The sequence below is a fragment of the Octopus sinensis genome, linkage group LG20 (genome assembly GCF_006345805.1).
Source record: "Octopus sinensis linkage group LG20, ASM634580v1, whole genome shotgun sequence".
In the NCBI taxonomy this organism is placed as follows: Eukaryota; Metazoa; Mollusca; class Cephalopoda; order Octopoda; family Octopodidae; genus Octopus; species Octopus sinensis.
Genome location: NC_043016.1, coordinates 9196697 through 9220421, shown reverse-complemented (window position 1 = coordinate 9220421; position 23725 = coordinate 9196697). Strand labels below are relative to the sequence as shown.

The following is a 23725-nucleotide window of genomic DNA, read 5'->3' as shown; positions in this document are numbered from 1 at the left end:
TAGGTGGTTTTTTGACAAGAATAGACGACCCAGAGAGCTCCGCCAGGTTTTATGTCTACTTTGGCATGGTTCTACAGCTGGATGCTCTTCCTAAAACTAACCACGTAACACAGTGTAGGTTAGGTGTGAGGCCTGATATGGCTGGTTTGTGTATCACTTATTTAATATCGTGTGTACAGTAATAATAACAATAATCCTAAGATTATATATATATATGTATATTATTTTACTGGTTTGATCATGTTGATTTAAATATATAATTGAAACACTTTGTAATTTTAAATAATTTTGTCATAACTTTCTACACAGTTCACTTTATTGATGCAAAGTGTGTGTGTGTGTTTTATTTATAAATGAAATGGAGTGAAATCATATAATGAATTTCATACCTTAATGATGGTAAATTTTGGGGTTTGCAAGCATAGTATAACAAGTTTTAACGTAAATACTATGCAATGTTCTTCATGTCTGTTTGCTGTGAATTCCAGAAGAAAGCTAGAAATTGATAAAGATAAAAAAAAGAGAAGAAAAAACATTGCTTTTTAATTGGCAATATTAATGAAACATATTTTTTCCTTCCCTTTTCAGCTATCTTACTTCATCTTCTTTCTAAATGGTATTTTGCAGCAATGAGTTTCAAAAGTTGGTACATGAGAAACGCTGGGGCGCACAGTTGGTAGGAAGTTTCACAGTTGAAGTTGGTGATCAAGATGAAGCTAGTAAGTTAATCCCTTTTTTTTTTTTAATCTGAAGGAAAAGGTATATAAGTGTCCTTTAATTGTTGCATAGATAATGGAGCTGTGTTTGTATGTGTTTGCTAACTAATTCTGTTTGTTTTGGAATTAGTTCTTATGAAGCCTTCGTGCCAGTGGCACGTAAAAGCACCCACTACACTCTGAGTGGTTGGCGTTAGGAAGGGCATCCAGCTGTAGAAACTTTGCCAGATCAGATTGGAGCCTGGTTCGCCAGACCTCAGTCAAATCGTCCAACCCATGCTAGCATGGAAAGTGGACATTAAACGATGATGATGATGATGATGATGATGATGAAAAAGCACATGTATGGCTGTGTGGTTAAGAAGTTCATTTCCCAGTATGTGTCTCAGGTTCAATTCTGTTGCACAGCATCTTAAGTTTCTTCTGCTGTAGCCCTCGCAGACCAACTGAAAGAAACCTGGTATAGTGTGTGTGTGTGTGTTTATAAATCTGTTTGTGTGAATGGGCTCATATTTCCCTTATATTCACCAGTTTGTATACATGTACAATAAGAACCATTGTATGTTTTATATTTGCAAACCCCCCCCCCCCGCACACACACACACACACACGCACAGCCACATGCAACATGATCATATTCCACAATGTCAACAGCCTCAATGATGCATACCATGGTGTCATTTTTCCCAATGCCATATACTTATTTCTTTACTACCAACAAGGGGCTAAACACAGAGGGGACAAACAAGGACAGACAAACGGATTAAGTCGATTATATCGACCCCAGTGCGTAACTGGTACTTAATTTATCGACCCCGAAAGGATGAAAGGCAAAGTCGACCTCGGCGGAATTTGAACTCAGAACGTAACGGCAGACGAAATACGGCTACGCGTTTCGCCCGGCATGCTAATATTTCTGCCAGCTCAATGCCATATACCACAATGTTATGTCTCAAATGATTTTAACTTCTACAATGTCACCATCCACCATGTCACCCTCCACAATGTCACTTGTAACTAACTTACCGTATGCCAGTCTTCACAATTACGTCTTCAGTTAATGGATAAGTTCACAAGGACCTCTTCTACATCGTCATTTTAGCATTTGTTTCCTCATGCTGTTGTGAATTAGGTGAATAAATTGTGTTACCTATCACAATTCTGTGTTCATATTTTTGATGTCTGCCTTCAACAATTCTGACATCATATCTTCCTTGATCATACATCTCCAGTGACACTTCACCAAAAGAACATCATTTCATCTGTGATGTCTTAGAGCTTTTATCATCATCATCATCGTTCTAATCCTCCTCATCATTGGGACTGTTTTAAAAGATGACAGGCCAGTCATGCTCATAGCTTACTACTTGTACTTGTGGCGACATTCACCCTGGACGGGTTGAGTTGGCTTCTTCTACCACCCTTGAGGCATCACGAACCATGGCAGCCCACGCATGACGGTCCTGCGCCAGTTCACTGGAGATAGCGAGCCAGTCACGGTTCTATCGGTGCAGGCCGATGTTGCAGTTGTATTCGCCATTGAGAATTCATGGAAGAAGTTTCGTGGGAATATGTGGATTTCACAAGCAGTCCCCAACAATCCTGCATGTAGAGACATCCTGTTTGCCGCAGATTGTCCGCAGACGCAGGGACAGAATGACCGAAGAGCCACCAGTTACCGAAACAGACACTCCGAGGATTTTCACCAGAGCCCCGTCTGCCGGATTGTGGCCCTTATACCACTCGGTGTCAGACCAATCCACCTTGGGTAGCCCTACCAGGAACCGAAGTTCCCGACGGCATAGCTCTGACACTACCTGTCACCAGCATCCCCACCACGGTGAGGAGGGGATGGACTTTGGGGACGCATAGCTGATTCCACTTGTGCTGTCTTTATCCATCTATGGCTTATTATCTATCTTTTAACACCTGCATTAATTAATTTCAGTCCATCATAAATTAATAAACATCGTGTGTAAGAGCTCAGTGCCAAGGCTAAAATAAACAGTGGTGGTGTCTTTGTCATCATTATCATCATTGTTTCAGTGTCCACTTTTCTTATACATGCAGGGATTGGACAAATTTGCCCTTCTGCGCAAGGTAATATTCCTCCTGACCAGGTGTGGTTTCATGGAAGATTGGAAACAAAAGACACCCATTGTATGATAGTGGCACTTGTTTATAACTATTATGCGATGTCAAGGCAATGGACAGTAACACACACACACACGTATGTGTGTGTGTGTGTGTGTGTGTATTTATATATATATGGATGCATGCATGCATGCATTGGAGTGGTTGGCATTGGGAAGGGCATCCAGCCATAGAAACAATGTCAAATCAGACTGGAACCTGGTGTAGCTCTTTAACTTACCAGTTCCAGTCAAACCATCTAACCCATGCCAGCATGGAAAGCAGATGTCAAATAACAATGGTGATGATATATATATATATATATATATACTGTATATATATATATATATATATATATATATATATATATATACACATACATGATATATATATATATACGTACATGATGGACTTCATTGAGTTTCTATCTATCAAATACACTCATAAGTCTTTGGTCAGTTCAAGCCTATAGTGGAAGACACTTGCCCCAGGGTTCTATGCAGTGGGATTGAACCTGAAAACATGTAGTTGGGGGAAGCAAACTTCTTACCACACAGCCATGCCTGTGCCTAACTTAATATAATTTTCCACTTGCGTAGCTCTGTGGTAATAAGCTTACTTCCCAACCATGTGGTTCAGGGTTCAGCTCCAATGTGTGGCACCTTGGGCAGTTGTCTTCTACTATAGCCTCAGGTCAACTGAAGCCTTGTGGGTGGATTTGGTACAGAAACTAAAAAAAACCATCATATATCTATGTGTGTGTGTGTGTGTGTCTGTGCTTGTCCCCCATCACCCTTTAACAACCATTGTTGATGTGTTTACATCCCCATAACTTAGCAGTTCAGCAAAAGAGAGTGATAGAATAGGTACTAGGCTTAAAAAAGAATAAGCCCTGGGGTCGATTTCTTCAACTAAAACCCGTTGAAGGCAGTGCTCCAGCATGGCTGCCATCAAATGACTGAAACTAGTAAAAGAAAAAAAAAGAAAAATATAATATTGCACCTTGCTCTTTCTTACTTGTTAAGGTTACCTCTACAGATGTTCTATACTTACTTTTGCTGGTTTGAAGTTTTGTCTTTTTATAAATTCGATATCATTAAATTAAGTACCTGTCTATTTGTATATGCCACATATCACATACAAAAAAAAGGTGTCTTGTACAAAAGATAGCACCAGATTATGAGCTCAATTTATTTCCAGTGACATTGACAGAAACACTGGTATTGAATTAAGTGCCTTACAGTATTTAGTTTCACCCTTTGTTATGTAGATTCAAATCCCACTAAGATAAATTGACTTTCAAGCTCCTGGGTCAATAGCATAATTACTAGTCAGCTTTTGTAGTAGACTCTTTTTATATTCATGAAACACACAAAATCCATTAGATTCACTTCAACATTTAAATTTAATTTGTCAAAATATTTTCGTCTCTTTGAGACCGCGACCTGTTCACTGACAGGCTTATAAACACCTTCCACACTGCAATTGTTTTCGTTCCAGCACACGATCTCAGATCAAGTCACTCGCTATGCAAGTACATCTCCGTAATTTTTTATATTCCTTTTCTACAAATTTGTGATATGATAATACATGAAGGGTAATGTTTCATAGAATTCATAGAGCACAAGGCAAATGCCTTGCCATTTTTTGTTGACCTTTTGTTATATGATCAAATCTTGTTAAGGGTGATTTTACCCTTCCTTGTGATAAAATGGTTATATACTGAGAAATTATTATACAGACCATAAGTTGGCTATCTCCCTCTCCCCTACCATCATACATACATGAAATTTTTGTTTGTTCAATAACTCAGTACACACATCTGAAATCGCACAAGATTAAAACAATATGTATATCATCTATAGCATGTATATAGAAATAGAATGGTGTTAGCTATTGGATTTTGTTTCAGAGAAACTTCTCTTTATAAACAAGAGCCAGCCTGAAACTGGTTAGGCTGAGAAGACACAACAAAGTTGAAACACTGGATGTTCAAAAGTCCCCTTACGCTAATGATTATAGTGTGTTATGAACGCACATTCATCTGAAAGAAGTTGCTCTCCAATGGTGAAATGCAACTGCAGTTAGCATATTTGACATTAGTTTTTGCTGGGATGCATCAAGAGTGAGTGAATATATGTCATCATTCTCTTTAGAGGCTTTGTGTTAACTCTTCTGATACCAACCCGCCTGAAACCGCCTCTGGCTCTATAGTACAAATGTCTTATTTTCAAAAGTTCTGAATTGAAATCTTCCACCAAACCTTAGTCGCAATTTATGTTCCTAACACTAGCTTAATGATAAACTAAATTATTTTACTAATTCTTTGTTATATTTAAAATTAATTGAAAGAAACACAGAGCATCTCAACAGAAATATGGTAACAAAAGGGTTAAAAGGGCATCAAGACCATTGGACATCAATATTTTCATTTGTTTTTCACTTTTTTTTTTATCTCTGCATTGACGGCCACCATGCTTTGACAGTCTTTTCATAAGCTCATTAGCGATTTTCATTCATCATCATCGTTTAACGTGGGCTTTCCATGCTAGCATGGGTTGGACGGTTCGACTGGGGTCTGGGAAGCCAGGAGTCTGCACCAGGCCCAGTCTGATCTGGCAATGTTTCTACAGCTGGATGCCCTTCCTAATGCCAACCACTCCGTGAGTGTAGTGGGTGCTTTTTACGTGCCACTGGCACAGGTGCCAGGGGAGGCTGGCAATGGCCATGATTGGTTGATGCTTTTTACGTGCCACCGGCATGAAGGCCAGCCGAGGCAGTGCTGGCAACGGCCATGTTCGGATGGTTCTTTTACGTGCCACTGGCACTGGTATCACAACTGTAATTTCCATTGATTTTTGATCGATTCTAATAAAGAAAAATCCACAAAGCTGCATTGGCTGATTTATGAGAAAACTGAGCAAGGCTTAAAAGCAAGTTAGAGAGTAATGCAAATAAAAAAAAATTGCATTACTTTCTGACTACCCTTCATGTATGTACATATACACCCAGGGATATGTGGGATGAAGTGGTGAGAAAGCATAGTCATACGGTCATATGTTGGGCCTCATAGAGGGAATGACAGGGGAATGAGACTCCTTGTGGTATGTGACCTCAGCTTTTAGTACAAAAAAAATGTTTCTCTTTAATATATTATTATGCTACCCACTACTTTTTATTCTGATGTTTGATTTTAAATCTTTTGTGTTATACAAAAGTGAAGGTACATGGCTCAGTTGTTAGAGCGTCGAGCTTACGATTGTGAGGTTGTGAGTTCGAATCCCGGATCAGGCTGCGTGTTGTGTTCTTGAGCAAGACACTTTTTTTTTCACGTTGCTCCAGTTCACTCAGAAATGAGTTGCGATGTTACAGGTGCTAAGCTGTATCGGCCCCTTTGCCATTCCCTTGGATAACACTTGCGGCGTGGAGAGGAGAGGCAGGTATGCATGGGCGACTGCTGGTCTTCCATAAACAACCTTGCTCGGACTTGTGCCTGGGAGGGTAACTTTCTAGGTACAATCTCATGGTCGGTTATGTCCAAAGGGGTTCTCAGCATACAAAAGTAAATATAGTAATTACCCACAGTGTAGTAAGAAGATTGCTTCACAACCACAAGATTCCAGGTTCAGTCCCATTGCATGCCACCTTCTACAAATGTCTTCTAATATAACCCCAGGCTGATAGAAACCAGTTACACCAGATAAAATTAGTGGGGCTGCTGCTTCAGAAAATTTTTAGCCGTTGTTTTAATATTGTGTAAAAGGAAAAAAACATATAAAAAGGAAATTTACACTTGAACTTGATCGGTTCACATTTTAGCCAATGCCATGTAGTGTGTTTAATTTGGTCACTGAACGCTGCTGTGAATTCCCCTTCATTTTTCAAAAATCCCCCCTAAATCACAAAATAAGTAGGGAAAATCTGCCCTATTTTTCAAATACTGGCAGCAACACTGTAGCTGGAAGCAGGATAATAATCTAATTCTACACTTTATCACATTCAAAAATATAAGCATAACACACGTGGAGTCAAAAAGAAACACCAGCTTACACCGGCACTGCATGAACAACAGTGCTCTCTCTCCCTAGCATGAAGCTTCCTATCTCTGACATGTGGGCATGTGCACAACAGCCAAACACCATGTCACTGGAACTGTGAAGCACACAGTTCTATACAAGGATTTTTGTATTTTTTTAAATAAATTAAGGGATGGCTACTGATGTTAAGCTTAAGGATTATATAATGTACAAGTATCAACTGCATGTTGTATTTTCTAGCATACAAGTTGAATTTTTCAAACCAAAGTTTACAGTCAAAAAAAGGTAAGGTGATTTATACACCAAGATAACTTTGGAGGACCAAAAGTTCCATGTAAAATGCAGTAGTGATCATGTTTGAACGTTTACATTGTGTGTTTATACAATATATATTACATCAACAGAAAATGTTGTATATCTGACCAGTCTGGGAGGATTTGCAGCAATGGTCATATGGTTGTACTTTGCTGCCCTCCCCACTACCGTCTGCAATTAGTTTTTCAAAATTGAACCAATGAGGGAGCCTCTTCACAGTTGTTTAATCTATGAGAAATAGCAGCCAAATCTTTTTTTCAAATTCTATGCTCTAACATCTTAAAGGAAAGACATTGAACAATACAATATTCTTGCATGGGCCAGATGAAATTTATTGAGGCATATTTTCTACAGCTGGATGCTCTTTCTCTTGCTAACCCCTAAACTGTCAATATATGAATATATGCAAAAGAGATAGTTGAATAACTGTAACCCTAATTTTAGGCCACCCTGTATAAAGAAACTAGGTGTAGGAGGCAAAATAAGGATGGTAACAACTTTACTTTTGCTACCAGTCAAACAAAAAAAGCCACTTGACTAGAAACAGCAGTCAGCTCTTCCTGAAATCACTCTCTAACATTTTAAAGAAAAGGAAGGACACACATGGGATAATTTAGGGCTACATACAACTCACACACTCACACACTCACACAATAAAAAGGATGGTTGACCGTATCTTTGTCTTGTCTCAGTCATTGGACTGCAGCCATGCTGGGGCACCACCTTGAAGGGTTTAATCAAATAAATCAGCCCCAGTACTTATTTTATCAGTCTCATTTTGTAAACTGCTAAGTTGTGGAAGCATAAAAATAAACAACATCAGTTGTTGAGTGATGGTGGTGGTGGTGTTGGTGTTGGGGCAAACAAACATACACATAGACAACAGGCTTCCACACAGTTTCCATCAACCAAATTCTCTCACTAGGCTTTGGTTGGCCCGAGGCTTTTGTGGAAGATACTTGCTCAAGGTGCAATGAAGTGGGACTGAACCTGAGACCATATGGTTACAAAGTCAGTATCTTAACCACGCAGCCATGTTTATGCTTATAGGTTACAGTGGTTAACCGTTAAGGTGGCGAGCTGGCAGACACGTTAGCGCGCTGGGCAAAATGCTTATCGGTATTTCGCCTGCCATTACGTTCTGGGTACAAATTCTGCCAAGGTCGACTTTGCCTTTCATCCTTTCCGGGTCAATAAATTAAGTACCAGTTACGCACTGGGGTCGATGTAATCAACTTAATCCCTTTGTCTATCCTTGTTTGTCCCCTCGTTGTATAGCCCCTTGTGGGTAGTAAAGAAATAGGTATTTGGCCTGCCGCTATGTTCTGAGTTCAAATTCCGCCGAGGTCGAGTTTGCCTTTCATCCTTTCGGGGTTGATAAATTAAGTACCAGTTATACACTGGGGTCGATGTAATTGACTTAATCCCTTTGTCTGTCCTTGTTTGTCCCCTCCTTGTTTAGCTCCTTGTGGGCAATGAAGAAATAAGGCTACAGTGGTTAACATCATCATCATTTAACATCCATTTTCCATGCTGGCTTGGAGTGGACTGTGACAATTTATTAACTTTTCACTGCCGTAATTCATGGCCTCCCAGTTTTTATTTAAGCTCAAGAAAACATCTTGTCTTATTTTTTTAATTTTCTTTTTTATCATTCTTTCTTCCACAGTTCACATCTGGGAATATGATGGTGGCTACCCAGCACTAAACAATGCCACAGTGAAGTATCGTACTGATAAGGTAACTCTCTTTTTTTTTTTTAACAAGCTTGGAGGAATTTTATAAGAGCATCCCTCTGATTTATTATCATTTCTCTCACACCTTCTTTTCTTTTTTGTAAAACTGTGTGTGTATGTACACACACACACACACACACACATATTACTGTAATATCAGTGCCAATCATCATCATTGTTTGACCATGGTCGAGACAATGGAATTTACTATGTTGCGCCAGACTTCACGGTCCATCATAGCATTACGGAGGTCCTGTTGCTGGATGCCTGTATCCCTGGAGATTACATCAGGGTAGGAGAGTGTGCACCCTCTGGTATCGCAAAAATTCTGGGTCATCAATTAGAATCAAAGGGGGATCAGCTAAGAAGTGTTTAGAAAATTGGTGAACTCATTTTAAAAACCTTCCTGGAAAGAATGCCAAAATCCCTGATAACCCCACTCTTCCAAGTGTGCCTATATCAGATACACTGAACATCAACACCTCCCCTTTTACCATATTTGAACTAACAGCAGCGACTAAACAACTGAAAGCCTCGAAAGTATTTGGTCCCGACAACAACACAGCTATAATTTGGAAGGATGATAGATTTCACGTAGTTCTGCTCAATCTTTGCAATCACACACTTTCCACTTTTATAGTTCCAAAAGATTTGGCACCAATCTCAAACCATCCCAATACCCCAAAAAGGCGATTTATCCCTCGTCACCAACTACAGGGGTATATCTCTAATGTCAATTGCTGCAAAATTGTACAACAAACTGATCAGTGCCAGACTGTGTAGGCATAAGTAAACTTTGAGTTAGTTAAAACAGGTGAAATATTTCAACTGCTAAGAGGCAAATGGATAATGGCTAAAGAGCTAGAAACATTGATGTCTAGGAATCTGAGGAGCGACACTAGATAGATGTGCCGTTTTTACACCTTTTTTACCATAAGAGAATCTTTCTCCATGGTAAGTGTAGTGAATTTGTCTTGTAGCAGATGAAATATTTCACAAGCATATTTTAAGTAAACTAAAGTTCACAAACGTAGCCATTGCCAGCGTCACCCCGACTGGCCTCCGTGCCAGTGGCACGTAAAAAGCACCATTCGATCGTGGCCGTTTGCCAGCCTCGTCTGACACGTAAAATGCACCCACTACACACACGGAGTGGTTGGCGTTAGGAAGGGCATCCAGCCGTAGAAACACTGCCAGATCAGACTCGACCTGGTGCAGCCTTCTGGCTTCACAGACCGCAGTTGAACCGTCCAACCCATGCTAGCATGGAAAGCGGACGCTAAACGATGATGATGATGATGATATGTGTGTGTATCTGTGTATGTGTGTGTGTGTGTAGAGTTATATATATATATGTACACACTCATATCTTTCATTTTTTTCTCTCCTTCCTTCTTTCTATTAGTTGTCTGTTTCATTGCCGTCTCTTCATTCTTTTATCACATCTTTGTTACATCTCTTCTATTCAGTTTTATATCTTCTGTATTCTTCTCTCTTACTCTGTCTCTCTCTACTTTTCTTCTTTCTTTTTTGCTTACTCTTACTCTTTTACTTGTTTCAGTCATTTGACTGCGGCCATGCTGGAGCACCGCCTTTAGTCGAGCAAATCGACCCCAGGACTTATTCTTTGTAAGCCCAGTACTTATTCTATCGGTCTCTTTTGCCGAACCGCTAAGTAACGGGGACGTAAACACCAGCATCGGTTGTCAAGCAATGCTAGGGGGACAAACACACACGCACATACATATATATACATATATACGACAGGCTTCTTTCAGTTTCCGTCTACCAAATCCACTCACAAGGCATTGGTCGGCCCGAGGCTATAGCAGAAGACACTTGCCCAAGATGCCACGCAGTGAGACTGAACCCGGAACCATGTGGTTGGTTAGCAAGCTGCATGCAATATCAGATTCTCTCATACACATTTTCTCATTCACACACATTACCAGCATCGCCTTATTGGCACTTGTGCCGGTGTGCAGGTGGCACTTAAAAATACACCATTTGGGCATGGCTGTTGCCAGTACCGCCTGACTGGCCCTTGTGCTGGTGGTATGTAAAAGCACCCACTACACTCTCGGAGTGGTTGGTGTTAGGAAGGGCATCCAGCTGTAGAAACACCATTAAAAATACACCATTTGGGCATGGCCGTTGCCAGTACCGCCTGACTGGCCCTTGTGCTGGTGGTATGTAAAAGCACCCACTACACTCTCGGAGTGGTTGGTGTTAGGAAGGGCATCCAGCTGTAGAAACACCATTAAAAATACACCATTTGGGCATGGCTGTTGCCAGTATCGCCTGACTGGCCCTTGTGCTGGTGGCACATAAAAGCATCCACTACACTCTCGGAGTGGTTGGTGTTAGGAAGGGCATCCAGCTGTAGAAACACCATTAAAAATACACCATTTGGGCATGGCCGTTGCCAGTACCGCCTGACTGGCCCTTGTGCTGGTGGTATGTAAAAGCACCCACTACACTCTCGGAGTGGTTGGTGTTAGGAAGGGCATCCAGCTGTTGAAACTCTGCCAGATCAGATTGGAGCCTGGTGCAACCTTCCGGCTTCCCAGACCCCAGTCGAACCGTCCAACCCATGCTAGCATGGAAAACGGACGTTAAACGATGATGATGATGATGATGATGATGACACACAGCTAATCCTTCACATACAGACGTTTTCCCTGACATGCACAATCTCACACAATCATTTTAACACTTCTTCACACATATACACACCTATTCTCTCTCTCTCTCATGTTTTTTAATTATATCATATATTCCCCTTTCAGGACTTCTTGGAGTTCCGATCAAAGCGTAACAAGATGTTACGTTCTCGACGTAACCAGATTTTGTTACGTTTTAGCTTTTGGCCACGTGAAACACCAACACCCGACCGCAGTCACATCTATGAGTTGCGTAGTTATGTGTTGAAGGTAAGTTAGATTTGAATGTACCTTCTAAGGTCTTCTGTCCATATTTTCCACCAAATTTAATAATTCTCCTCTCTAGTCAATAAAGCAGCCTTTACATGGTTGACAATCTGCTAGAAATAGCAACCAAATTTCATATCATATTCTACCGACTTGAAATGAAACAAAGAAGAAAAGGATGTGGTATAATATGGTGCTTAATGAAAAAAATGTGAAAATGCATGGCTCAGTTGTTAGAGTGTCGAGCTTACGATTGAGGTTGTGAGCTCGAATCCCGGACCGGGCTGCGTGTTGTGTTCTTGAGCAAGACACTTTATTTCACATTGCTTCCATTTCACTCAGCTATAGAAATGAGTAGCCACATCACTGGTGCCAAGCTGTATTGGCCTTTGCCTTTCCCTTGGATAACATCAGTGGTGTGGAGAGGGGAGGCCGGTATGCATGGGCGACTGCTGGCCTTCTATAAACAACCTTGCCCGGACTTGTGTCTGGGAGGCTAACTTTCTAGGTGTAATTCCATGGTCAGTCTTGACCGAAGGGAGTCTCAGAATAAAAAAAACAAAATGGTCATGGCTGAAATTCATTTAATCAAAGGTCTTGGTTAATCTAAGCTGGCATGGGTGCTGACCTCTGTATATGTATTTAATGTTAGCCCTGACCATTGGTTAACTCAGACAATCAGTTAAACTAGACACACTTGGCTTCTAAGAATACATTTAATGAGGGTTCATATATTAGCACTCTACTAGTTATGATGACAAAGGTTCCAGTTGATCCAATCAACGGAACAGCCTGCTTGTGAAATTAACGGGCAAGTGACTGAGCACTCTACAGACACGAGTGTTCTTTATGCAGGTCTTGGGGAGATTCAGCATGGCACAGAGTGTGACAAATCTGGCCCTTTGAAATACAGGTACTACTCATTTTTGCCAGCTGAGTGGACTGGAACAACGTAAAATAAAGTGTCTTGCTCAAGGACACATTGTATTGCCAGGAATTGAACTCACGACTTTATGATTGTAAGCTGATTACTTTAACCTCTAAGCCATACGTCTTCATATAGAAGGTTCATATGGGGACACAAGTGTGACTGTGTGGCTAAAAGGCTTGCTTCCCCAAAATGTAGTCTTGGGTTCAGTCTCACTGTCTTCTACTATAACCTCAGACCAACCAAAGCCTTGTGATTGGATTTGGTAGATAGAAACTGAAAGAAGTAAAGGCGGCGAGCTGGCAGAAACGTTAGCATGCCGGGCGAGATGCTTAGCAGTATTTCGCCTGCCGTTACGTTCTGAGTTAAAATTCCGCCAAGGTTGACTTTACCTTTCATCCTTTCCGGGTCGATAAATTAAGTACCAGTTACGCACTGGGCTCAATATAGTTGACTTAATCCGTTTGTCTGTCCTTGTTTGTCCCCTCTGTGTTTAGCCCCTTGTGGGTAGTAAAGAAATAGAAACTGAAAAAAGCCCGTTGTGTGTATGTGTGTGCGAAGAATTAACTGTAACAAAATTAATATTGTGCCTAAAGAAGAAATTTTTACGTCTAGCTATTTAAAATGGTGGCCGAGGACTGGCAGAATTGTTACAACTGTAGACTTCTTTATGTTCTGATTTCAAGTTCCAACTAGGAAGACCTTACATAGTTTCTTGATCTGGAAATAGCAGCAATCAAACAGAATATATATATATGTGTGTGTGTGTGTGAATTGATAATGTTTATAGTTGTATATGAATAAAGAAAGAAAAGACAAGTTAACTCCATTTGTGAGTTATTTATCCATCATCTCTCTCTCTCTCTCTCTCTCTCTCTCTCTCTATATATATATATATATATATATATATATATATATATATAAAAACGGCAAAATGTCGGTGTGTGTGTGTGTGTATCCTTTATACAAATCCACAATTTTTCAGTTAGAGGGCTTGCACTTTCTATGGTCATTCAAAACCATCCAAGGGTGGTCGTGCACATCTTTACATTTCCCCAGTCACCCCGCAAAGCCATTAAAAAATCAATAGAAGTGATTTTTTGTGAATTTTCTATCCAAAACCCAATCAAAATGCCCAATCTTGATACGCCAAATGAATGCCAGCTAGCTGTATGTGATTGGTCGGAGATTTGGACAGTACTCGCGTGTATGTGCACACGCACGCAGCTGTACATGCATGTACGCCAGGTCATAATGCTAGTTATTAATATATTTCACTGTACACATCTGAGAACTTTTATTCATATACTTATATGTTATGTATATAATGGGTATGTATGTGTGGTTTGAAGGAATGGGGCCTTATGGTTAGCATGTTGCAATTCCAATCACAAGATTCTGGTGTCAATTCCTAGACCCAAATGGGGTATTGTTTTCTTGAGTAAACGCACTGGGGTCGATATAATCAACTTAATCCGTTTGTCTGTCCTTGTTTGTCCCCTCTGTGTTTAGCCCCCTGTGGGCAATAAAGAAATAAAGAAGGTGTGATTATCTTGCAGAAAGCTTAGTATGTGCATACTAAATAGCATCTATATTTTAATATTAACTCTTTTTTGTTTAATATTTTACTAATGAAATAGCTGATGTGTATTTGTCTATTATGAATTGAAATACCTGACTTCCTATTTATTTTGTCTTTCAGCCTGGTACCATGATTGAGTGGGGTAACAATTGGTGAGTAATGAATATCTGTCTATGCTTTGTGGATAAGTAGTTAGCAATGCAACAATATGTTTTTGGTGGTAGGTTGGTGTGGGGTTTCAATTCCACTATGCGGCTCTTTTGGCAAGTGTCTTGTGTCATAGCTTCAGGACAACCAAAGCAATTTTTTAAATTTATTTATTTATTTTTGTCTTAGAAATTTGGTTCACAGAGACTGTGAAAGCCTGTCTATACTAATTCTTGAGTGGTAAACTTAATCTTTTGATTGGATTAATGCCACTACCCAGTCCCCTGGATGTCTTTACTGGTGTCCACTAAATGTCCAAGCATTTGAGCCAGATTGTTGATCTAAGGATAACTTCTTCCCTTCAAACCACAAACCACAGCAACCCTGATTCTCTTCTGACTAAGCCATGTAAAAGATAAAATCATACTTATATCCAAACACATGCACATATGATTGCATGGGGAGATCTGCATATTTATAAATTGTATTTCAGTTTCTGTGGAGGCACAATGGCCCAGTGGTTAGGACTGCGGACTCGCTGTCGGAGGATCACGGTTTCGATTCCCAGACTGGCCGTTGTATGTGTTTATTTAACGAAAACACCTAAAGCTCCATGAGGCTCCGGCAGGCGGGGGTGGCGACCCCTGTTGTGCTCTTTTGCTTCAACTTTCTCTCACTCTCTCATCCTGTTTCTTGAGTAATGCTGTAATGTACTGGTGTCCCGTCCAGCTGGGAGGAAGACATACGCCACAGAAACCGGGAAACCGGGCCCATGAGCCTGGCTAGGCTTGAAAAGGGTGCATAAATAAATAATTTCAGTTTCTAAGCAAACACATACCTAGGGAACATTGAACATTTAACCCTTTAGCATTTAAAACGGCCATATGCCACCTATATATTCTACCAGTTTGGTGTTCAAACTGGCCAGCTCTAGCCTCTCACATCTACCCTACAATGTCATTCTAAAAATAAGCAATCACATCATTGTAATCTCAAAACTATGAGATAATGCATGATTAATTCAAAGCAATTTGAATGTATGACCATTGCATTTGGCAGATTAATCTGAACACTAAAGGGCTAATCTTTACTCTTTTGGAATGTTGACGAGAGCTGTGTGTTGTGGAAGATTCTCATAAGTTTTATTCTAAACCTTGCTACATGAGATAAAATACAAAAGAAATCAGTGGTAATGTTATATCTAAACATCTCTTTCCTGAAGTTCTTGCCTCAGAAGCGTCTACAGCAACAGTTTGGCATTTAAAGGTCTTTGTTTTAAAAATTATATCCTTAATTTATATCTATAAAAGACAGGATGTGTGTATGTGTCTACGTGAAGGTAATTTATGCGCATCCACAAATTAGCATGCATGTAGCTCCAATTTTAGGATGACATTGGTCACGACCATGGCTGTGTTTTTTGTCAACTTATTTTTCCCAAAGCATCCACGGATAGCGGTAAAAATTGATTTTCAACCATAACTTTTACTATTTTCCAAGTTGATGAAATCCGTAAGTTTGCTAACATGAGTTAAGTCTCTTGTCTAGCAATGACGGAAAAGATAAACGAAAGGTAAATTTTTAGATTAACACCTGCACAATTTTCACTAAGAAATAAAAAAAAAAAAACTTGGATTTTTTTTGCATGGAATCAAGTACCCTGATCTATGCTGCAAATCCCTTATTTTGGTTTGGAAAAAAGAATGGGGGTAGGGCGAGGGAGGGGACACCCCATTTTGGAATCATTGGATTTTTTTTTTTCGTTGAATGAATTCCTGTGACCTAATATGCTACAAAACCCTTTTTGAGATCTGAAAAACGGGGTGGGGTGAGGTGGCAGCCTTGGAAATTTTACCCACTCCCAACATTTTACAGAAATAAATTTTCCATAGTGTGAATTACATGGTTCATTATTAAATATATATATATATAGTAGAAAATGTGACATATTGTGTGTATATATATATATATATATATATGTAATACCATGCAAACCTTTGATGCAACCTCCAATGCATATCTTCGATACAACCTTGGCTGATAGTACCCCTTGGAGGGGGTTAGGACTAGATCAGGATTAGTCGCTGCCTTTTAGAGGCTCCTGAGCCCCCTTTCGCTAAGTTAGCTTAAGCTTAAGTTAAGGCTTAGTTGTGATCTGAACATAACTTCTTCTGACACAGAGGCTTTTGGGTGTTCTATTTTCCTTGCCAGAAGGGCTCCCAGCCAAGGGGTGAGGTTTAGATGATGGGGGTAATGGTTTTGAAAGAGCCAGCATGTGCATTCTGATCACCTCTGCCGGTCAAACTCCCAACCCATGTGTTCCCGTCATGGCACTGATTCTGCAGAACTGGGTTGGGTGTGAAAACTAATTTTAAAGTATAAATATAGATTTTTTGAACCAGCAGTGTTGTATTTGGTTAAGTCCTATTTGGGGTTAAAAATCAATGAACTGATTCCTTATGAGGTTTTCCATTCAATCAGGATGAAAAATCGATAAACTGATTCCTTATAGGATTTCCCACTAAAATTGGTTACACCCCATTTTCAACCATAACTTTTACCAATTTTGACATATTTTGTTCAAACTTGATGCCAGTGTTACTTAGGACTCATGGGAACTTTGAATGCTTTAAGTTCTCGAAAAAAAAAAAACAATTGATGAGTGGAAAAATCAATGAACCAAATCCTTATGGGATTTCCAATCAAATTGTCTGCAACCCATTTTCAGCCAAATGTTTACCAATTTCAATGGATTTTGCTCAAATTTCACATCGGTGTTACTTAGTTTGGTTTGAAACAAAGCACTTAATTAGCTTAATAATCCTAACTTAATCCTGGGCAATGCTGGGCTATACTGCTAGTGGTTTATAAATTGTGACCAAATTTCCTCTGAGATTTTTAAGTGACATCTTGATGTGATTCTCTTTGACATACCAATGAACTATCAGCAGAAATTGTTTCTGGAGCAGAGTAGTCTCTCTTAAATTCATTGATCCATCAGTTAGACATGCAACATTTACTGGAAACTTTAGTTAAGGCATTGTTCTCCTGGCTATAGAAAGAAGAGGAGAAAATAGGGAGAACATTTAAGTTTGAAGGTGGTACTCCAGCTGGGCATTGGTTGTGATGGCTAAAACAAGTTGAAGAACTATGTGTTGATGTATCTGTATGCATTTGGGTTTTATATAGCCCCATGTATCTCTTTGTATGTATAGATATATCTACATGTATGTATGTATATATATATATATATATATATATATATATATATATATATAATTCCATCTCTCTCCCCCTCTCTCTTCTTTCCCATTTGCTTTCTCTTTCACTCATTTTCAATTTCAAAATAGTTGGCTTTAAAAAGAATCACTTAGAAAGATTGTAGCTGTTGTGTTGCCTGATTCACGTCAAGTTGCTGCTGTGAAAAGTGGCAGACAACCAACATAATCCATAAATGTCAATGTGGAAAAAGCAGGAAATAATTAAATTCTACAGTTTCTGGGCCAAAAAGAATATAAATTTTTAGATTTATATTACTGGTGTTTCGTTTTTGGATTTGGTTTGCAAGATTCTTTATGTGAGTTCGTGTGTTGAAGCATTTTCTGTTGTGTCTAGGGAGAGTCATTCCCTTTTGGTGCCTTATAATTTAACACACTCACCGGTAAAATTTCCACTTATTTTCATTTTCCTAAAATTTTCGTTGCATCTTGCAACCTTTTCAATGGTCTTGACTCTCATTGAAAAGACTATTGAAAAGGTTGCAAGACGCAACGAAAATTTTAGGAAAATAAAAATAAGAAATAAGTGGAAATTTTACCGGTGAGTGTGTTAAATTATAAGGCACGAAAAGAAAATTACTCTCTCCAGACACACAACAGAATTACTGGTGTTATAATCATATATGAAGACACATTATTAATTATCCTTTCTTTTACGGTGGTAAGCTGATAGAATCATTAGTGAGTTGGATGAAATGTTTAATAACATTTCTTCGGGTTCTTTACATTACATTCTGAGTTCAAATTTTTCTACGGTAAACCTTTCATCTTTTTGGGGTCTATAAAATAAGTACTAGTTGAACACTGGCAGTTGATGTAATCAATTTACCACCTCCGTCAAAATTGCTGGCCTTGTGCCAAAATTTTGAAACCATATCAGTCAGTTTCTTTTTACATTAAATATTTTCTTGTAGTAGCTTTCTTTTACTGTTTTTTTTTTTACATCAAATTTTTTTTTTTTTTGCTCTTTACATAATTAAATTAGTTAATATTAGAGTAATTATTCTTTTTTACAGCTAGATGTCTTTCCTACCAATAAGCACTCAACTGAGGAGTGGGGAGTAGAACCTGGCCAGTCAAAGAACCTCAGAGATCCAAGATCACCCTGACCACCAAGGGCAGCTGCCTTCTCCCAACCGTTGTTCTCCAACTTACAGGCACATGCTTAGATTAGTTCCATCTGCTTTTACCATTTTCACCACAGTCACTCACCTCATTGGAGAGCAATTCCTTCTCCTCCTTCATTTGTCTTTCCAACTTGCAAATGCTGTTGAGGGTTTGACTGAAGGGGTAAGTGTCTGTCGTTAGTCCTTGATGCTGTTGCCTCCTGACGTCTAAACTGCCTGCCCTGTCCTATTAAAGGAGAGCAGCTGGGTGATTGCTATGATGGACTCAGCCAATAGCCAAATCCATCTTACAAGTAACAGATAGCAATGATGATAATAAGAAGAATAAGAGTTTTCAGGGATGCTGTCATCTGTGACTGAACATTCAGCACTACCTATAGGAAACTTCTGTACTGTCTAAAGAATCAAGTGTGTGTGTTTGTGTGGTGCAGGTGTGACTATGTGCTAAAAAGCTTGCTTTCCAACCACCTGGTTTCAGGTTCAGTCCCACTGATTGGAACCTTGGGCAAGTGTATTCTACAATAACCTCGGGCCAACCAAAGCCCTGTGAGTGAATTTGGTAGATGGAAACTGAAAGAAGCCCGTTTTATATATATATATATGTGTGTGTGTGTGCCCATCACCGCTTAACTGGTGTTGATGTCTTTATGTCCCTGTAACTTAGCAATTCGGCAAAAGAGACCGATAAAAAAGAAATAAGTCATGGAGTCGATTTGTTTGACTAAAACCCTTCAAGGCAGTGCTCCAGCATGGCTGCAGTCAAGCGACAGACTAGTACAAGAATAAAAGAATATGATTTTAAAAGCACTTATTTCATGGTTCTCTATAAACTTGCAACCATCTTACAGTTTTCAAAATAGCTGTGGAATTCCAGGAGTACTGTTAGTAATAACAATTAATAGTGATGATGATGATGATGATGATAGCAGTGACAATTATTATCACTATTAACTGCTTAACTCAGAATAGGAAGTAGAACTTGGTGAGCTGGCAGAAACGTTAGCATGCCAGGCAAAATGCTTAGCGGTATTTCGTCTGCCGCTATGTTCTGAGTTCAAATTCCGCCGAGGTCAACTTTGCCTTTCATCCTTTCAGGGTCGATAAATTAAGTACCAGTTACCCACTGGGGTCGATGTAATCGACTTAATCCCTTTGTCTGTCCTTGTTTGTTCCCTCTATGTTTAGCCCCTTGTGGGCAATAAAGAAATAAGGAAGTAGAACTTGGTTTTGTCAGCCAGGTAAAGTTAGGGAAACAGAATTGTGCATAATGTCTGTAGTAAGATCTTAACTTATGACAATGCACGAAGTAGTTTACTACCTCAACCTGACATTCATTATGTCTCATATTAACATAAAGGAAAGAGAAAGAGCGTGGCTGGTCTTGTTTATCAGAAGACCTTGCAAGATAATTGTGTTGTCTGTTGTAGACTGTGACAGTCAATACAAAAGGGAGAGTCAACCTGGTTGTATGTAGTGGAGGAATTTAAAATTGATAGTAGATTTTCCACTTTATGCATGCCATATAACCTCTCATAATTTTTTTTATTTTTTGTAATTTTCATAAAATTTTTGTGAATTTGTATTCTATGCATGGGAATTCACACAACTATGAAAAAATGATCAAAAAGATTTTTTTAATTAATTTTTTGAAATTTTCTTTTAAAATCAATTTAAAATTTGAACAATACAAATTTTTGGCTTCAACTGCAGTAATAGACCATTAAATGTGTTTACGAGAAAAAATGATATTGGAAAACATCAATATGTCAGAGTGACAAACAAAGGGGAGGGTATGAGGTGGTTGTGAGATGTGGTAAAAATAACAGCTAAATAGGTCTTAAATCATCATCATCATTTAACATCCGTTTTCCATGCCAGCATAGGTTGGACAGTTTGACCGAGATCTGGAAAGCCAGAAGGCTGCACCAGGCTCCAGTCTGATCTGGCAGTGTTTCTACAGCTGAATGCCCTTCCTAATGCTAACCACTCCATGAGTGTATTGGGTGCTTTTTACATTCCACCGGCACAGGTGCCAGGCAAGGCTGGCAACGGCCACAATCGGTTGGTGCTTTTTACGTGCCACCGGCACGGAAGCCAGTCGAGGTGGCGCTGGCATCAGCCACTTTCGGATGGTGCTTTTTACATGCCACCAGCACAGGGATCACAACTACAATTTCCATTGATTTTATTTTTGTTTTTGCAGTCGTATGAATTCCCATGTATAGAAAACATTCGGAAAAATTTTATGAAAATTCCAAAAAAAATAAGAGTTATGAGGAGTTGTATGGTGTGCATAGCGCAGAATTCCACCAAATTGACGGCCGTTTTGTTGGATGAGGGTGCTCTGTTCAAGTTATCATGTGGGCCTAAATAAGGCTATTAGAGATGTGGGGATCACTTGAAGGTACTTCTCCCTTGAAGCAAAACATGTAAAGTAAAGCGGTTATTAGTAGTGTAATTAAATGACATAGCAGGCCTTAAGCAGTAACCCAATGACCCAGTAGTTCTTCAGAGGTGACCCAACAATTCATCAGGCCTTTGATAGCAACCCATTAACTGAGCAGATATACAATAGAAGATGACATGGCCCATCAGTATTACACAACTAACCAACATCATTAGCGAAAAGAAGCTGCTATGTTGTCACTTCAGCTATTAGAAATAGCAACCAAATCTTTAGGAAAGATACATTGGTAAACGTAATCCCAAAGAAAACACAGAATGGTCAAAGCTGAAATGTATTTGATCATAGAAAAATCTGCTCAATCAAATTTGACCTAGGGTTAAATACAGAAATATTATTATAAGTATGAGAATATAAAGAAAATAGCTGACTTCATAGGATATTCTTTTATTGGGTTTTAAAAAAAAAATGAAGGGAATTCATATTTTATTGGTATTGTTTTGTTGCATGTCATGATAATTAATTCTACTTCAGTTCACTTTGCTCTAGGAAATACAGATACCAAATCATCTATGATGGTATTTTATCTGAGAAGGAGTAGGGGTACGGGTAGGATGTTACTGGATGTTCGTAATTATGTTTTGGTTAACCTTCTTGCTGCCAAACTTTTGGGTATCAAAACATTGCTGTCCTCTTCCTTACTCCCCCCCCTTTACCAGCTGCTTCACTTATCTACGATTTTTTTTTAGATGTTTCTAGTTGTCTATGGAAAAATACAGATAAAGTTTTCTTTCATTCATTTAAAAATACAGGAACAAAATATAATTGTTTCCTCTTAAAGAAACAAATTGGCTGAGTTGATGGAGTATTAGACTGCTACCAGCTCATAGTTCTTTGAATTCATTTTCAACAGCTTATATCTCAATGTGTGGAGGCGCAATGGCCCAGTGGTTAGGGCAGCGGACTAGTGGTCATAGGGTCGCAGTTTCGATTCCCAGACCGGGCATTGTGAGGGTTTATTGAGCGAAAACACCTAAAGCTCCACGAGGCTCCGTCAGGGGGTGGTGGCAATCCCTGCTGTACTCTTTCACCACTCTTTCTCTCACTCTTTCTTCTGTTGGCCTGCTCGCTTAGCCAGCGGGGTGGCGTTATTCGAAGGCTAAAGCAATGCGAAGCGTATTGTGACTAGCGATGTGTAGCAACATCTGATAGCCTGGTTGGTCACGGTGATATGTCAATGTGTTTCTTGACTGAACACTTTATTCTACATGATCACAGCTCAGCTAACATCATCAGGAATAACTACCAGGCCGTCTGAGAATATCACTAGTAATTGTTCAGCTTTCCTTCTACGTGTATATTTTTTTCATTCTGCTTTATTCCATGTAAGTTTGGCATCAGACTCAAAGTAACTATTATTAGAAGTTTTCAAAGGGGAAATTTAAAGGTAAAGATATATTTTTGGTAGCAAGCTGGCAGAAACGTTAGCACGCCGGGTGAAATGCTTAGTAGTATTTCGTCTGCCGCTACGTTCTGAGTTCAAATTCCGCCGAGGTCGACTTTGCCTTTCATCCTTTCAGGGTCGATAAATTAAGTACCAGTTACGCACTGGGTCGATATAATTGACTTAATCCGTTTGTTTGTCCCCTCTGTGTTTAGCCCCTTGTGGGAATAAAGAAACATATATTTTTGGTGGTGTTAGTTGTGGTGGAGTTAATATCTTCAGTTTGACCTCCTTTGAACTTTCATGTTATAGATATCGCTCTCAAATCCCAAAAGTTAAGTTGCTATATTCACATCAAGGCTTCAATATCAGTCACAGACAGCTTCCACTACTCAACAGTAAGGGCTAGTTTTTGATTTTTTTAAACATATTATATGTTCATCGTTTTATGAAATGGATTTCATGTATGCGTAAGTATGTACATGCAATTTGTATTTATTTATTTATTTGTTTTGTTCCTTTTTTCACTTTAAGGTTAAAATGTTTTGGTTTTGGTTTTGTTGTTCTTGTGCACATGTGAAAATTTATACATGTTTTTTTTAAGAAACCTTGCCCACCTCTCCTCTCTGCAATTCTCCTGCTAGGGCTCGTGGTATCCAGCATCGGCGCACCAACAATGAAGCCGTTGCAGGCTTCTTTTCGTCCATCGGACACCTGTATACAGCTCACCACTTGTGGGGTAAGTTTCCCTCTGCACGACTGCACTGTGCACTGCAGATTTGCCTACACCAGCAATGTGTGGGGCGGAGATAGATTTTAATTTCTTTTTTTTTTTTCAAATACCTCTAACTGTACACAGTGCACCATTTCCATGTATGTTTGTGTGTATATGTCTCTAACGGGTGCATTCTTTCTTTTAATTAGTTAATTAATTAGCACTGTTACAGC

The 23725-nt window shown here is 39.3% G+C and overlaps 1 protein-coding gene across 3 annotated transcripts in view; it reads left to right on the top strand.

Annotated features, from left to right (window-relative positions):
- The first annotated feature begins 580 nt into the window (after nt 1-580).
- LOC115222466 (protein NipSnap homolog 1) overlaps nt 581-23725 on the top strand; it is a 37857-nt gene continuing 14712 nt past the window's right edge. For 2 of the 3 annotated variants that reach the window (XR_005003262.1, XM_029792672.2), the window contains exons 1-5: nt 581-719; nt 8871-8941; nt 11727-11870; nt 14498-14529; nt 23422-23516. Coding sequence is in view for 2 of the 3 variants with exons in the window: in XM_029792672.2 (XP_029648532.2) it covers nt 614-719; nt 8871-8941; nt 11727-11870; nt 14498-14529; nt 23422-23516 (448 nt within the window). In the remaining variant the exon portion in view is untranslated. The remainder of the gene's footprint in view (nt 720-8870; nt 8942-11726; nt 11871-14497; nt 14530-23421; nt 23517-23725) is intronic. The other variant, XM_036511711.1, reaches the window with a different exon arrangement.